Here is a 16307-nt window from a genome sequence, read left to right on the forward strand (position 1 = left end):
ATGTCTGTCTAACACAGTGCCCAGTAATAGTAGAACATTAATGCAAATATAAAGAAGTTTCTTAATCATTATATTTTCCCATCATTGACCAAGTATAAAATGGCATTCTCAGTGGAGACTTAAGGAACCCTCATAGTTTTGGAAACTTTGTAATGCTAACATTGAAGATTATCAAAAAGTTTCAATACTTTTGTACAAATAGTCTGTTTAATTTTTGCATCAAGCAACCAATTGGTTCCATATATATTATAGTAAATATGTAGCTAGTAATCAGAATATAGGAATACATTAACCAAAAATTTAGTAGACAAATGGGTGTTTGATTTAAAAGCAAGGCAACATTTGAATTAAAAAGGCTAGCAGATCTAATAAAGTTTTCTTCTAGAATACATATGCCTATTTTTCATTTATTTTATAATTTTATCACATTGTTCCATACATTTTTTTGACTGATGTGCAGCACATCATCAGACATTTGAATCATATGAATTAGTTTATGAATCAGTTCAGAACAATATTCTTGCTGATATGGATGGCTAAATGTGAGAAACATGGTCTTGGGAAATAATGACTTGATACTGACAAAAAGCACCTGGCTAGATCATCATTGCTAATTCAGGAAAAGCTAGTCTTGCTCAGAGCTATTGTGTGAATCGGGCCTTAAGAGCTGATGCATATGTCAGTTGGGTGGGTAAAATAAATCCCTGGGATTTTGTTAATTATAATTTAATCAGAATTGTTTATGAGGAAAGAGAATTTCAGATAATTAATGGCGACCCTGTATAACCCAGGGATGTTCTTTCTCACAACATTCTTGTTAAAGAACCACTGTCCTTACTCTTTGTCAGTCACAATGCCTTTATCTCCTCCCTTTGTATTCACAGCTCCTTACAGATCTTGAGTCAAGACATACTTGAAGAAGTCAAGCATTTGACCTTTTCAAATACTAGTTTTCTGAAATGACTTTAGAAATCCAATTTTATTCAGTATTTCAGTACTAAGAATGAGTACTTTAGGCTGAATTTTATCCTGTTAATTAAAAAAAAGGGTAGGGAGAATTCTCTCATACCAACCACAGAATTAAAAAACAAAAAATTGTAAGGACTGGGTGAGGAAAATATGCTTTAGACGCGGACCAACTTATATGCCATATAACGTGTCATGTCACCTGTGGATAATGGGAAGCAATTAGTTTGTTATTACTAAAATGCACAGGAAACATTTCAGTGGTGCATGAGAGGGGATATATGGTGTTTTATTTTATTCTGGCTTCAGAAATGCCCCCTTTTTTAAAACAATAACAATAATTCCCCAGGTATTTTTTCAAAAATGCATTGATTGTTCATGTTTATTTTCATGGGCCAGAAATAAGCTGAGAAGGTTATTTATTTTCATGGGCCAGAAATAAGCTGAGAAGGTTATCATTTAAAAAAAAGAAAAGAAAAAAGTAGGTGAAAAAGGTGAAGACAGCACAAGCAATCACAAATAGTATGGACTGGAATCTGACTTCAAGGATTTTCAAATGCTGAAGGGTAAAACAAAGTGTAACCTGGAAATCTTTCTTATTTATCACAGTGTTCAGTGTTAATTTGGCAACCTTTAGCCCAAAGATGCATGTTTTTTAAGCCTTCTAGGCAAAACAAAACAAAACAAAATAAATAAAATAAAATCTACTAGAAAAATAGGATAATAGAATTTTTTTCTTTTGTAACTTCGGAGGTATTCTTTTTCTTCTCTTGAGCTTGAGACAGAATAGGTGCAAAGATCCTGAAGTCCTAGAGCAACAGTGCATAATATAGGTGGGCTCAGAAGCAAATAGAAAAAAAAAGAAAAAAAAGATGAACTCAAAAGGCAATTTAATTTATACTAAGATATAAATGTATTTATTAAATAGCTAATTACTAAATTTAAATAATTTTAAATCCAATCATGTTTAATAATTTAGAAATATTTAATAATGTCCTTCCTTCACAAAAATGGCAACGCATTGCAACTGAAGCTATAAAAGCTCTACATGAGTCTAAAACCCAAGCCTGGCCCTTTTGAAATATCATTTAAAAAGGAATGTATATTTGCCTCCTTCTTACTGATTTTCTCCCTATTGCTTAAATAAAGAGGAAATTAAGAATTTTGCAAGTTTGTCAATTCTATGCAGCTATACATGTATTGCCGCATACTGTACATGTTTTTGCAATGTAGGAACCGATAGAAATTGAAGCAAAGTTGGAAAATCAAACTGCCAAGTAAGAGGTGCCACAGATTCAGATAATGCTGTCCATTCAAAAGGGAAGAGTGGATTTGTAAGCTGAATTTGTCTTGTTTGAATATTGCACAAAAAACATGTTTTATCTCAACTTCATGTATGTGAAATGCACATTTCTTTTGCAAATACGTGTGATCACAGATTGTTCACCATAGAGCTCAGTGTCTTAAATCCAAAATTAAAAATTTACAAAAAAAATGGTTGGGCTAGAAAATAGATGTACAAAATAGATGGCTTTATTCTGAGAAGGGATCAGCAAAGTTCACATTTAGCTTTCTTTTAGAAGTTCAGAATAAAGGGATTACTCTCAAATTTGTTTCTCACGAAGGCTTTCAGGAAAAAGTCCATTAAAGGTTACCAGAGATATAAACATATTTATTTTATCAAATAAACTAACTTTGTTTTAATTTGTTGTCCATTTTCACAAAATTCTTCAATGTTTTAACAAGCCTCTTTTGTAAACCCAATATAAATAGATTATCCAGATCACTCTCTTGGTTTGTTATTTGTATATCCCTTTCAAACATTATAACATCCATTGGTTTCAGTGTCTAGTGTAAAAACTGTTAATTCAAAGATGACAATAGCTGAAAAGCAGATAACAAGCAATTTCTAAAAGTGATCAGAACCCAGTATCCGCTTAAAGGTGCCAAACACAGTTGAGCAAGATAGTTATTCCCTCGTCTCCCAGGGCTCTGAATCTTCCAGACCAATGTCTTACAATCTCCTTGGGAGGAACAACTGCCTGGAGGCACTTGGGGAAGATCTCAAGTCTATTCTTTGTCTGGAGAAAAATTACAAAGAACCACGGTAATCACCATTTCTTCATAAGACTGTGGCTGTTGGGTCAATTTTTTGTGGCGCTATCTTCAGATTGCCATTATCCCTGGAAATTGGAGGTACCACCATTTCCAAGTATTTAATGGGGCAAGAGACTTCATTTGTCTAGCACTTAAAGTTAAGATGCAATATTCATAACTATCAGTAAAAGTGCTGTAAGTTTTGTCCTTTATATTTATTTGTGATATTTACTAGGCAGAACTCACAAATAAGAACCACGTCATAAGAATAGCAAGAACAACAATAACATATATCTTGATGGAGAATTATTTCTGCAACATTGTCCCTATGAAAAAATATCTGAAAAGTATTCATGGATAGTAGAGAGTAACTAGGAGCCCCTGTACAAAATACTTTCTCCTTAGGTAAAAAAAAAGTTTAAATATGATTTTCTAAATTTTTTTTGGAGTGTATCACTTGGATTGAGCCCCAAATTCCCATAACCCTTAGAGCATATAGGACAGGACACTTGGCATAAAATCAGAAGCCAGGCAAATTGGCATTAATTAAGTAATGGACTATGTCCATTTTCAGTGGGTCATTAAAAATACAATAAAGAACATGACATCGGGCCAGTTTGTAATGATTTTGCTACCCCAAAATTGAAGAGGAGCAAGAGAGTGCCTAAAAAAGGCCAGTCCTGAAATATTTTCCACTCTTCATTCCAAGATTTCACAGTTCTGTAACTAGGACAAAATTCTGCAAATGGCATTACTTAGGGAAAATGATATACTTAACAAACCTGCTAAATTCTGCCTTGCTAAATTTGGAATGAGATTTGCATGTGTGAAATGGGGACGAGGGGAGGGAGAGACCACCCATGGGACATGGTGTTCTAAAAACACGAAGGAAGGATTGTAGTTTTGGTTCATGTATAAGTGCATGAAAACAGCTACCTGCACATCAGGCTTCCCAGGATTGGCACGTAGAGATTGTGGGACAAAAACTCTCAAGGAAATCAAGGACACCTCTAAACACACTGTTAAGTCGTGGGCTCTTGGGTGCAGGAATGACGACATGAGGCTGAGTACAGGATAACTCATACTTTATTCTTGCTGGAACTGTACTGAAACTTGGGCTGCAACCAGCCACTATAGTCTAGACCCTAGGCGGCAGCCAATGGGTTTGAACCCACTCTTGCCACCTGGGGCTAGCCAATTGCAGGACCGGAGACAGCCAGTCTGGGTTGCTGAAGAGCCATTGGCTGCTCCAGCAAAGCACGTGGTGTATCACCACAAGCCCAGTACATAACACCCCTCCCCTCTTAGATCGAACTATGACAACCACGATTAGTCTTGACAGTTGTCAAGACTTATTAATCAGCTCACATACAACTGTAGTGATAATAATAAAAATAAAAATAATAAAATCACTGTGGCTACAATGAGATTAAACAACGTCTAATGAACAGGTTTCCATTGCAGAAAAGAGCAGTTTCACAATGCACTAATTTCTGTAGTTAGTGGTAACAAGTTTTACAACAATATGCATCACTTTATTTTACAATGTAATCTGCGAGGTACGCAGGAGGCTTTTGTGGCCTAGAGGAACATCTTGGAGTTCCCATCACTTTGTGGTCTACCAGCTTACCCAGTGGTCTGGGTAGACCCATGTCCCTTTGTGCTCCAGTGTCAAGGGGATTCGAAATGCTCTGGCTGGCATCACCAGGTTGGCCCACCCCAGAGTCAGTCTGTTCAGCAGAGTAGGCACAGTGGTTGCTGAAATTTGGTTAGACCGCTTCGGCAGGGGGTCCATGCTGCACTCCCGTGCTACCTGGTTCTTCCTCAGAATCCATCTCCTCTGAGAAGGAAAACCCCTGGTGGTCCAAGTGAGGGCTGGCTTGGCCGCAAGTTTGAAGACCTTGGGAGGGACTTATGATGCAGTCCTCACTTAGTGGCCATTCTGGAAACCTTTTCCTGAGTTGATCGATGTGCCTTCTGACAACTCGCCCTCCCTCCAACCCCATTTCATAAGATAGGGGTCTGGATGCCTTGGTTATTTGACCAGGAACCCATAAATTCCCTTGACCATAGTTCCTGGCCCAAACCCAATTGCCCATGTGCAGCCCCCTCGGAGGCTTTGGTCGAGAGGCTTCTGATGCCACTCTGTCTGGATGCAACCTGTCCAGTTTAGTAATCAAACACCTCCCTCCCATGTAGTTCAGCAGGACTTTTACCTGTAGCAGTGCAGGGCGTAGAACGCTGGCAGAGTAAAAAATCCCTTACATCTCGGTAAGAGAACTGCCTTGTAACCATCTTCTCTCTGGTGGCTGTTGCGGTGTTGCACGTTGGGTTGCCTTTGGAGTTTGTTGATTTCGGGTTCTTCTTCTGATGATTCTCCGGCACATTTGGCAACCTCAAGATGGACCGATTCTTCGACTTTTGAAGGTTTGGTGGGCTGAACTGTCTGCACTGTGCCCCCGGCGGCTTCGTCGGCCATCACCTTGTCCTGTGCCTCGGAAAACGTTAAATTGGGTCTAGCAAACAGTCTCTGCTGAAGGGTTCTGTCCCGAAGGCCACAGACGAGCCGGTCTCTTAGTTGTTCTTCTAAGTTTGAGAACTTGCAAAGGCGTGCGGCCTGTCTAAGGCCCACAATGAACTCCGAAACTGTCTCCCCAGGTAGCTGCACTCTTTGGTCAAATTTGAATCTCCATGCCATCTCCGACATCTTGGGCTGAAAGTGCCCGGTTAGCTTCTTCTTAAGGTCTGCATATGAGACTGCTTCGATGGGTGTCAGCGCGAAAAGATACTCTGCCAAATTGAAGGTTGCTGGGCCGCACACGCAAAGCAACATTGCGGCCTTCAGACCTTCCTCCGCGGTCTGATTTGCTCTCAGATAGTTCTCTACTTGCGAAAGGTAAGATGGCCATTCTTCCGGATGTTTCACATCAAATTCTCTTAGTTTGCCGACGTTCGGCATTCTTCCTTCAAATTCTTGCGATCTTCGGATCCTGCTTCTAGGCTCAGGGAATGTGTCCACTGAGCGGGAGGCTGCTAGTGTGGCTTGCTAGCCAGCCTAGAGGGGTTGGAAATGCTTCTTCCCTCCAGCGTGTGCTGCCAACCCCTCGTTGACTTCAGCTCTTAATCAGCAAAGCAGGATCCCATCCTCGTCGCCACTGTTAAGTCGTGGGCTCTTGGGTGCAGGAATGACGTCTAGCCCGTAGGCGGCAGCCAATGGGTTTGAACCCACTCTTGCCACCTGGGGCTAGCCAATTGCAGGACCGGAGACAGCCAGTCTGGGTTGCTGGAGAGCCGTTGGCTGCTCCAGCAACGCATGTGGTGTATCACCACAAGCCCAGTATATAACACACACCACCAATGCATTTCCATTATTATTGCTGTTGCATTGCTTTGGACTAGGAAAACAACTGAAAGACTTAAACTTCACAGTAAAGGCTCACTGAGTACAGTAGACTGGCTAACTTAATTAAATTCCTGTATTGATTCACCAAGTCCTATATATATTAACTTTATAGTGAAAAATAATTCACCTCCTAGATAGGAAAGTCATATGGAAAAAATGGCAATGCCTTTTCCCTTTCCAAACTTAAAACTGAAGTTTACCAAGTTTTACAAAGATTACATCTTTCAACATAAAAGGAAGAGATCAAGTTAAGGAGAACTTTGTATGTTTGTCGACTGCAAGGGGTTTTTTCCCCTCTGAAATTCTTGTTGGTCAATCTGCAGCACATATACAAGGAGAATGCAGGAAAGGTACTCTCCTCTTTTGGTTTCTCAGGAAACTGGGAAAGACAAGAAAGGTCTTTGTAGCTGTAGTATGACCCTATTTATTGCCTCTTTTGAAGTAAGAATACATAGAAAGCAGATGCAATGTGCTGGAAAGCTGGAAGAGCGCATCAACTTTCCCCCCCCCCCTCTTGTATTGCCAAAGAAATCTAAGCTTAATGAAAACAAGCAATATCCATGTTAAGTCTCATAGACTCAGATAGATTTCATTCCTGGGGTACTGTGTGCAGAATAAATAAATCCCACTTTCCTAATCTATAAAGCTGTAAATACAATTTGGGGCAAAAAGTAGCAGCAGGGAACAAAACCAAAGAAGAACAATAATAAATCTCTATATCTAAAAAATAGGACTTGAAAGAAAGACTTTTTGGGCTTCAGGAAAAGAAACTTGTGATAACTGACCATACTTCACTAGAGTTCCATTCTTATTACATAGAACATGGAAGGGGAAACTCTGTTTATTTTGCTGTTTTGTAATTCTGCTTTCTGTAGGATTGAATGCAAGTAAAAAGGTATAAAGAAAATTATAATTACAAAGAAAATTAAAATATTTCTTATTTCATATTATGATGCACATCAGAGCATGCAGGATTCATGAATAAAAAGTACAAACTAAAACTGTTACAAGTGATGGCAGATTTCAGTGTTGCAAAATACCGTTAATGTAGATTAACAATGAAGCACAATTATTTTTATTTATTTATTTTAATTCCATTTATATCCCGCCCTTCTCCGAAGACTCAGGGCGGCTTACAAGCTAACTCATCATGTTTCTTGTATGGTTTAGCTGAGAGGGTTGACACAAATCTCCGACTTCACTTTCATTATCTGGTGAATTAGGATGGGTAATTTTTCTCTGGAGCCTCCTCCCTCTCATCTGATGATTCCCTAAGCAGCATCTCGAGTCCTCATTCTTTGAGGCCATTTTCCTGTACTATAAGATATACTCACCAACTTCTTTGTATTTCTTTTAGGCTTTCACCATGAATCGTACCTTGGGGATGGAGGCACAGGCTCGTCTCACAGACATGTTGGAGATCACTGCCCAGAGCCTGGTGCACATGGAAGTAACAGAGCACTACCAAGTCATCAAGGAACTGGGCAAGGGGAAATACGGGCAGGTGGTCCTGGTGATGCACAGGCAAAGAGGTAAAGATTGCCTTGTATGGTCAAACAATCCCACTCTCTTTCCCACTAAACCATTTTAAATTTTTTTCTTTGTTTATTACCAACCTTTACAAATAACATATCCACAACCCATCTTTCTCCTCTTATTTCCCCCACAACAAGAGCTGAGAAAGAGGGACTGGCCCAAAGTCACCCAGAAGGCTTTCACGGCTAAAGTGGGAATAGAACTCACAGTCTCCCACTTTCTCAGGAGGCTTTTTGAATGCAGGACTAGTAGGAGCCAGGACATGAAGATGAATGGAGAAATAAAAAAATAAAATATAATTAAATATATCTAGTACAATTATATTACATTTTCTTAAAATGTCTTCCTTCTGCCACTTGAAAAATTGAAATTTGATTGAGGTGAACAATAAGGGCTCTATCCAAAGCTATGGGGGAGTGTACGGAGTGCTGGAGTTTCAGGTTAGGCTGTCCTGCTTTATACAGATTTGACATACTGGTTAATAGTGTTTTGGTTTCCAGCTGAATAATAGTCAGGTATTCAATTTCAGTGGAAAAGTTTCAATTATGGTTGCTTTTGAGAAAAACAGATTGATTCATATCACCTAGATTCCTAGAACTAAGGAGAAACTTCCTGACAGAACAATTAACCAGTGGAACAACCTGCCTCCAGAAGCTGTGAATACTCCAACACTGGAAGTTTTTAAGAAGAGACTGGACAGTCATTTGTCTGTTTCCTGCCTGAGCAGGGGGTTGGACCAGATTACTTCCAAGGTCCCTTCATCCTCCTCCTCATTATCATCATCATCATGCTAGTGACCCTATATCAGTGTTTTCAAACTTGGCAGCTTTCATATATGTGACTTTCAATTCCCAGAATTCTTCAGAGTTCTGCATGTTTCTGCCTACAGTCTAAGCCCTTAGATGCACATATGTATGTATGCACTATACATATGTTTTTCTCTCTGTGTGTGTTTGTGGGTCTACAGAAATACAGAGAAGACAATATGCCAAGACAAATTTTAAAAGTGATACTATGCACACATCTAACACATTAATGATTAAGTTATAATACTGGGACGGGGACGGGGTGGGATTGTTACTATGACTTTAATTTTAAATTTGTATTATTATGGGCACTGTTTAATCATGTTTTTAATAATTTTAATTTTTTTGTATCTGTTTTTATGTATTGCCCTGTTAACCGCCCTGAGTCTCTTGAGAGAAGGGCGGTATATAAATTAAATTAATAAATTAATAAATAAATAATAAAAGAAAAATAAGAAATAAAATATTTCAAGAATTAACAAGCTAAATTGATATAAACCATGATCACTTATACATTTAGTAACAATGTAGTAAATTTTGCATACAAATTGTCTATATTTGCTAAATATGAATCTTACACCAAAGGGAAACATACTTTTTGATTAGTAAAAATAATAATCTTTTTGAAAATTGATCAGTAGCAGATTCCCTACCTTTGATATTTGGATTAATGATACTTCTCCAATATCTTGTGCAATTCTGTTAATAGACAATATCCTACAATGGCTTGTGGTGATATACAAAATAATTTGTTATCAAAAGCCACCAGATCATTGTTACAAAGACAAAATCAACCAAGATTTCCTGATAAATACCCAGTAATTTTTGAGCTGTCACTTATTTGAGCCAAGTTTTTAAATTAAAATTAAATAATGATGCAATTGGTTGCTATGGTCAGAGTAAAAGGTATCCCCCACATGTACAAATGTAAAGTGCATTCACTACCAAACCCAAGGAATGTCTTCCCCCCCTGCCACCAATACATATGGTGCTTAAAGTGCCCTTATAAGAAAATATTCATAGCAAGCTGAATTGAGTCCAAGTGGGAATAGGGAGAGACTTAGTTGGGAACCTGTGGCTAAGTAAACCTAATTGTTTCTATTAACTGAGATAGTACAGCTGCCATGCTGACCTAGTAGAAAAAGACAGAGTCACTTTGGTTTAGTAACTGTGAGAGGGACCTTGGTGTCCTAGTGGCCGATCACTTGAATATGAGCCAGCAGTGTGCAGCAGCGGCCAAAAAAGCTAATATAACCTTGGGTCATATAAACAGAGGCATGCGAAGTATTAGTATCGCTTTATAAATCCCTAATGAAACCACATGTGGAATACTGCAGCCAATTTTGGTCACTATATCACAAAAAAGATGTTGAGACTGTAAAAAATTCAGAGAAGAGCAGCTAAGATTGATTCAAAGGCCTGGAGACTAAAACATATGAAGAACGACTGCAGGACTTTGGGTCTGGCTAGTCTAAAGAAAAGAAGAAATGGGGGAGACATGATAGCAGTATTCCAGTATTTGAGGGGCTGCCATAAAGAAGAGGGGGTTAAATTATTCTCCAAAGATCAGAGGGCAGGACAAGAAACAATGGTTGGAAACTGATCAAAGAGAGAAACAACCTGGAATTAAGGAGAAACTTCCTAACAGTCAGGAAAAAATAACCAGTGGAACAGCTTCCCTTCAGAAATCATGAGCGCTCCATCACTGGAGGTTTTAAAGAAGAGACTGGACAGTCACTTGTCTGAGATGGTATATAGGTTCTCCTGCTTGAGCGGGGGGCTGGACTAGAACTCCAAGGTCCCTTCCAGCTATATTCTATTCTAGCGATGTGAGTCCATGAATTCTAGTCCTGCCTTAGCCATGAAAGATAGCTGGGTAGTTTTGGGCCAGTTACTCTCTCTCTCAGCCCAACTCACCAGATAGGATGGTTGTGGTAGGGAAAATAGGAGGAGGTAGGGTGTTGAATATGTTTGCTGCCTAGAGCTATTTGTAAAAATAATAAATGTGGGACACAAACAAACAAATAAATGTCACTCATATGGATTTATCTAAAATACTGTAGTTCAACATCACACTGTAGATAATGGGCACTAATATATAATACAAAATATAAGCTCTGTTTTTATTGTTGCTCATGGCCACTCAGTACATATCAAAGCTTTGCTGAGTATCTGGTATATAGTATATGATTGCTTATATGCATGCCAATAAAATTATGTTGTGTCTTCAGTTGTTTGCTTTAGACGAGCCAGATTTGGGCTACAACAGCACATCTGTACCTATATACATAATATCTATTATGTGAGCAGAGTTTTATTCTAGCCCTTGTCTCTCAACGCAGGAGTTCCTCAAAAATGTGAAGGGGAATTCCTCTTACCTAGTCTCAGTCTACTGCAGATATGGTTTAGCAGAAATTTAAATACTGACTTTACAGTATTTTTTTCCTGAACTGGAAAAGAATTTGATTCTAGAGTCTTTCAATTTGAATAAAAAAGAATTGAGAAGGAAAAAAAAATCATTTATTCAAAAACAATCAAAATACTTAATACAGTGTATAAAATCATATTTTCAAGAATTTGTACAGGATGCTATATTTCAGGCTCTTCAAAGACTAACTTTGGGGTGCATTACGCGAGAATTCAACTGGATACCTGTTTCCTGCTTGTCACAGAGATTTGATCAACATATACATTTCAGGCATATATTTTTTTTAAAAAATAGTCTTGGAGAGATTAACATAATATATATACATGAGGTGACAGAACAATAAAAATGGGCAACTCTACTGTGCATTTAAATATATATATATAATATAAATTATGTTTAGCATATTGATGAAAAAATGAAGAAATAACAAAATTACAGAAAGAGGAAATTGTTAAGAAACAGGTTCTTCTTACATGAGTGTGAAAACAAATATGTTTTTCTTATCTTATTTGTAGCACAGTGTTATCCTGAGCATTTAACTGCAATCATTTAATATCTACTAACTTCTTTCAGCAGCCCCTACCCCCACACAAACCCCAAAGGTGATGTGATCACATTTTGGATGCTTGGCAATAGGCTCCCCTTTATAGCTGTTTGCAGTATCTTGTGATCACATGGCTCCGATTTGCAATGTGTTTTTGCCAGTCTCTGGCATTTACTTCTGATTTCTGGCAAAAACTCTCACTAGGAAAGTGAATTCATTTAACAATTATGTTTCCATTTAACAGTCGTATCTTCAAACTGGTCATGTGATGGCTTGACCTATGACCAGGGCTTTTTCTGTCACAGAATGCCCAGAATGGAGTTCCGGCACCTTTTTTCGATGGAAACTTGTAGGATAGGCAACGTGGGTTGTATGATGTGTGTGACTTCGGACACCTTTTTTTTTTTTTTACAAAATAGCACTGCCTATGACCATGACAACTTGTGACTATAATTGCAGGCTCAGTTATGGCTGTAAATTGAGGATTATCTGTCATAAGGACCCAAAATTTTGGTGACTTTCCATAAGATACTTTGCATACAGAAAGCACTGCTGGAATCAATGCCTGAAATTACACAATGACCAAAAGGCAGAAAAAACTTCTGATTATTGGAATATGAGGATCTTGATGTCTTATCCATATTTCTGCCTCTCCCAACTTCTCTCAGGGACCCCTATGGCTCTCAAGCTACTACCTAAATCTAGCACCAAGCTCCAGAATTTCCTATATGAATACTGTGTGGCACTCTCACTTTCTACACATCCTGCCATCATTGGTATGTTTGGCATTGCCATAGAGTCCAGCCAGCATTATGGTTTTCTCTATGAAGCAGCCTTTCATCGAGACCTTATCTCCATTATCAAGCCCAAGGTAAGCATATTTTTATATTTCAAAATTAAAAAAAATAGTATTATTAGATTTTAGATTTACTGTATATTTTAACATCTGCAGTTTGTTAATGTTAGATTTTAATAATAATGACTTGAACATTGGGCACTATTAACAAAATTAAATTCAATAGTGGAAAAAAAATAAAGTTCTACATTTAAGCAAGAAAAACCAAATACATGGGTATAGTGTGGGTGATACCTGAGTCAATAGTAGTAACTGTGAATGAGATCTTTGAGTCCTAGTGGACATCACTTAGATATGAGCCAGCAGTACATTGCAGCTGCATAAAAAGCCAATGCACTCCTAGGCTGCATTAACAGAGGGATAGAATCAAGATCCCCTGCCTGGCAGCAGCCACTGCCTCCTCTGCTGGTGGTAGGCTCCCTACATTGTCCTTGGGCTGATAGTTTCGGCCCCCTGGCCCTCCTTCATGGCTCTGCCCACATAGCCATGGGAGAGTTATACCAGGGCTGATGGTGGGGGCACTCCAAAGACTCTGCTGCCTGATTCCAGCCACCAACTCTCCTGTGGCTAAGTGGGCCTCCAGAGCTGCTGCCATTGAAACCATACAATACAGGCAGTGTGCTGCAGTGCTACAGCACCACAAGCGGCAGGTGGTGGAGGAGGCAGCGGCTGCCAGGCAGGTGATCTAAGGGCAGGACGGGGTGAAGCAAGGCTGGTGAGGAGCGAAGAAAGCCCCTCCAGCGGTGGATGCAGCTAATGCACAGCAGCGGTGAGGACCTTTCACAGTCACTCCCCCATGGCTCCAAAACAGCGTAGGGGACCAGGTATGGTGACTGAGCCTTCCCCACCCATCCTCCGTAGCATGGCAGACTGGCTCGGGAGGGGAGTGAAAGGGAAGAGGTGAGTAGGCAGCTGGCTCATTGAACAGGTGGGGAGAGGTCACCGAGTGGGGAGTGGTTTAGCTGTGGGGGCCTCGCCTCAACTCATGGCAGCGACACCAGCTTACCACATGGCCTCTTTCCCCATTGCAGCTGTGAGGAACCAGATGGTGGGATGGAGTGGGCGGGTAGCCACAAAATAAGACATCCTCCGAAAATAAGCTCTAAGTCTTTTGGTCTATATCTATATCTATATCTATATCTATATCTATATCTACTGTATATCTATATCTATATCTATATCTATATCTATATCTATATCTATATCTATCTATCTATCTATCTATCTATCTATCTATCTATCTATCTATCTATCTATCTATCTATCTATCTATCTAAAATATGGTAGAACAAAATAAAAATTTCCTGACAGTTAGAACAATTAATCAGTGGAACAACCTGCCTCCAGAAATTGTGGATGCTTCAACACTGGAAGTTTTTAAGAAGAGACTGAAACGGTATAGGATTTCCTGCCTGAGGGTTTAGACTATAAATCCTTTCCAACTCTGTTATTCTGTTTTATTTTAAGATATGTATGTATTGCTGAGATCATAGCATACTTAAAATAATCAGGAGACTTATTCAATAAATTATTTAGTAACTTACTATATTTTAAAAATACAGTATATAAAGTTAAATTTTCCAAAATCAACTAGAAACAAGTCAATAATAATAAACCTTTATTGTCAAAGTACAAAATCAACACAGAATGTGTTATAAACTATGGGTCAAGCACAAAGTACGAGATGAGGTATTTTGACCTTTCAAAACTTTTGAAATTTTGAACTTTGACCATTCATGATGATGAACAATCATAACTCTAATTTCAAGAGTTTTGAAAGCTTTTTTCAATAGAATCATGTGATGCCGAGAATAATTCCAATTTTAATTGTGATTGAGATGGGACCCGAGTTGAAGAACAGAAAAAGGCTTGAATTTTACTGTTATTTCAACCTTGGCAACTTTAAGGTGTTTTCAACTCTCAAAATTCTGGCTGGCTGGGGAATTCTGGGAGTTTAAACCTTTAAGTTGCAAAAGGTTTCGAAACACTGTTATGGACCATTGAGAAGAACTAATGGATTAAAAAAATGTTCTTCTATTATCTAGGCAGGCATTCCTGAGAAGGCAGCCAAGCTCTGTGCTAAGCAACTAGTGAGCGCATTGGACTTTATACACAGTCGGGGCCTGGTGTATCGAGATGTTAAACCAGAAAATATCCTGCTTTTTGACCGTCACTGCCACTGCATCAAACTGACAGATTTTGGACTGACCCGACCCCAGGGCACTCTGCTGCAGCTTGTGGCTGGGGTCATCCCTTACACTGCACCTGAGCTGAGCCGTGGCACCACTGGCACCCCAGGCTTACCCATCGATGCCAGCCTTGATGCCTGGGCCCTAGGGGTGCTGATCTTCTGCCTACTTACTGGCTACTTTCCTTGGGAAAAGACTCTGCCTGAGGATTCCTTCTTTGACGACTTTGTGATATGGCAAGAATCAGGTTCAGATGAAGATCTGCCATTTCACTGGCGTCCTTTGTCTCAAGATTGCATTGCTATGTTACAAAATCTTTTAGCCCTGGAGCCTACCAATCGTGGCCCCATCCGCCAAGTACTCAGCTACCTGGATCGGCCATGGCGAGCAGACGTGGCTGCTAAAACTGCCATCTGAGCTGAAATTTATCTGACTGAAATGGGGGTGGAGGGAGGGAGGCAGACGTCTCCCCCCATTATTATGTATTTGCAAAAGAAAAGAAAAGAAATGCTATACATTGGGTAATTTACAACAGTCCTCCACGTATACCTGTTGAATGGTTTGATTTTATTGGGAAGAGTCTAAATCAATGCATGTGATCATGTTGAAGATGAGTATAAAACATAAAGGTAAATATTTTTGCATTAGTAAGTTGGAATTTAAATTATGAAAATATATTGTTTAGCAAAATGCTACTTCAGACCTTGCTGGTGATCCTAATTATATATAAACCAGTTTGGCTCATATATGTGAATATATTCTAGTAAGCCAGAATGCAGTTTATCTGGGTTTCAGCTTAGGCTATCATTGTGCCATTGTGGTTTGTGAACCATTGTTTATAGTTTAGTTAAGAAGCCATGCTTAAACACCTATGGCTTAGCACCATATGTGAGCCTAGTCAATTACTGGTTTCACACATTGCAGTCATACTTGTTTGATTTGGGCTTAATTTGCTATGGATCCAAGCAGTTTTTTTTTTTAACAGCAGAGATGAACCACCTGCAAATCCAGGGCTACATATGGATTCACTTTTGTAACAGAAAACCCTCTTTAGCACAATTACCAAAATATGTATGGCTAAGTTTCAGGCCAGGAGTGTGAAAAAGTGCGGTAAACATATCTAATACTCTTTCCTTCTCCTATTTTCCCCAAAACAATCCTGGGAGGTAAGTTGGACTGAGAGAGTGATTGTCGAAAGTCATGCAGCCAGCTTTCATGCCTAAAATAGAACTAGAACTCACATGTCCTGGTTTTAACTTTGTGTCATAACTGCTAGGTAAAGGTTTCTCTATCTTGGCAAATTTAAGATGATTTTCAATTCCTGGAATTCAGTTCAGTATCTTACATTTGCTATGCATGTAAACACACTACTCGAAACTGACTCTCTTTTTAAATTTTTTTTCCCAAAATGGTATTTTGAGTTATATGAACTGACTAGGTAAAGGTAAAGGTTCCCCCGCACATGCGTGCTAGTCGTTTCCG

At 39.0% G+C, this 16307-nt stretch overlaps 1 protein-coding gene across 1 annotated transcript; it reads left to right on the forward strand.

Moving 5' to 3' along the window:
* Window positions 1-7832: 7832 nt before the first annotated feature.
* LOC308677228 (serine/threonine-protein kinase SBK2-like) lies at window positions 7833-15242 on the forward strand (the record flags this gene model as incomplete). Its single annotated transcript, XM_081343443.1, has 3 exons — window positions 7833-7998; window positions 12449-12651; window positions 14682-15242. The coding sequence occupies 3 exons, from the start codon at window positions 7833-7835 to the stop codon at window positions 15240-15242; spliced, it is 930 nt and encodes a 309-aa protein (XP_081199569.1).
* Window positions 15243-16307: the final 1065 nt, after the last annotated feature.

The sequence above is a fragment of the Vipera berus genome, assembly GCF_964194415.1.
Source record: "Vipera berus genome assembly, chromosome: Z".
NCBI lineage: Eukaryota > Metazoa > Chordata > Lepidosauria > Squamata > Viperidae > Vipera > Vipera berus.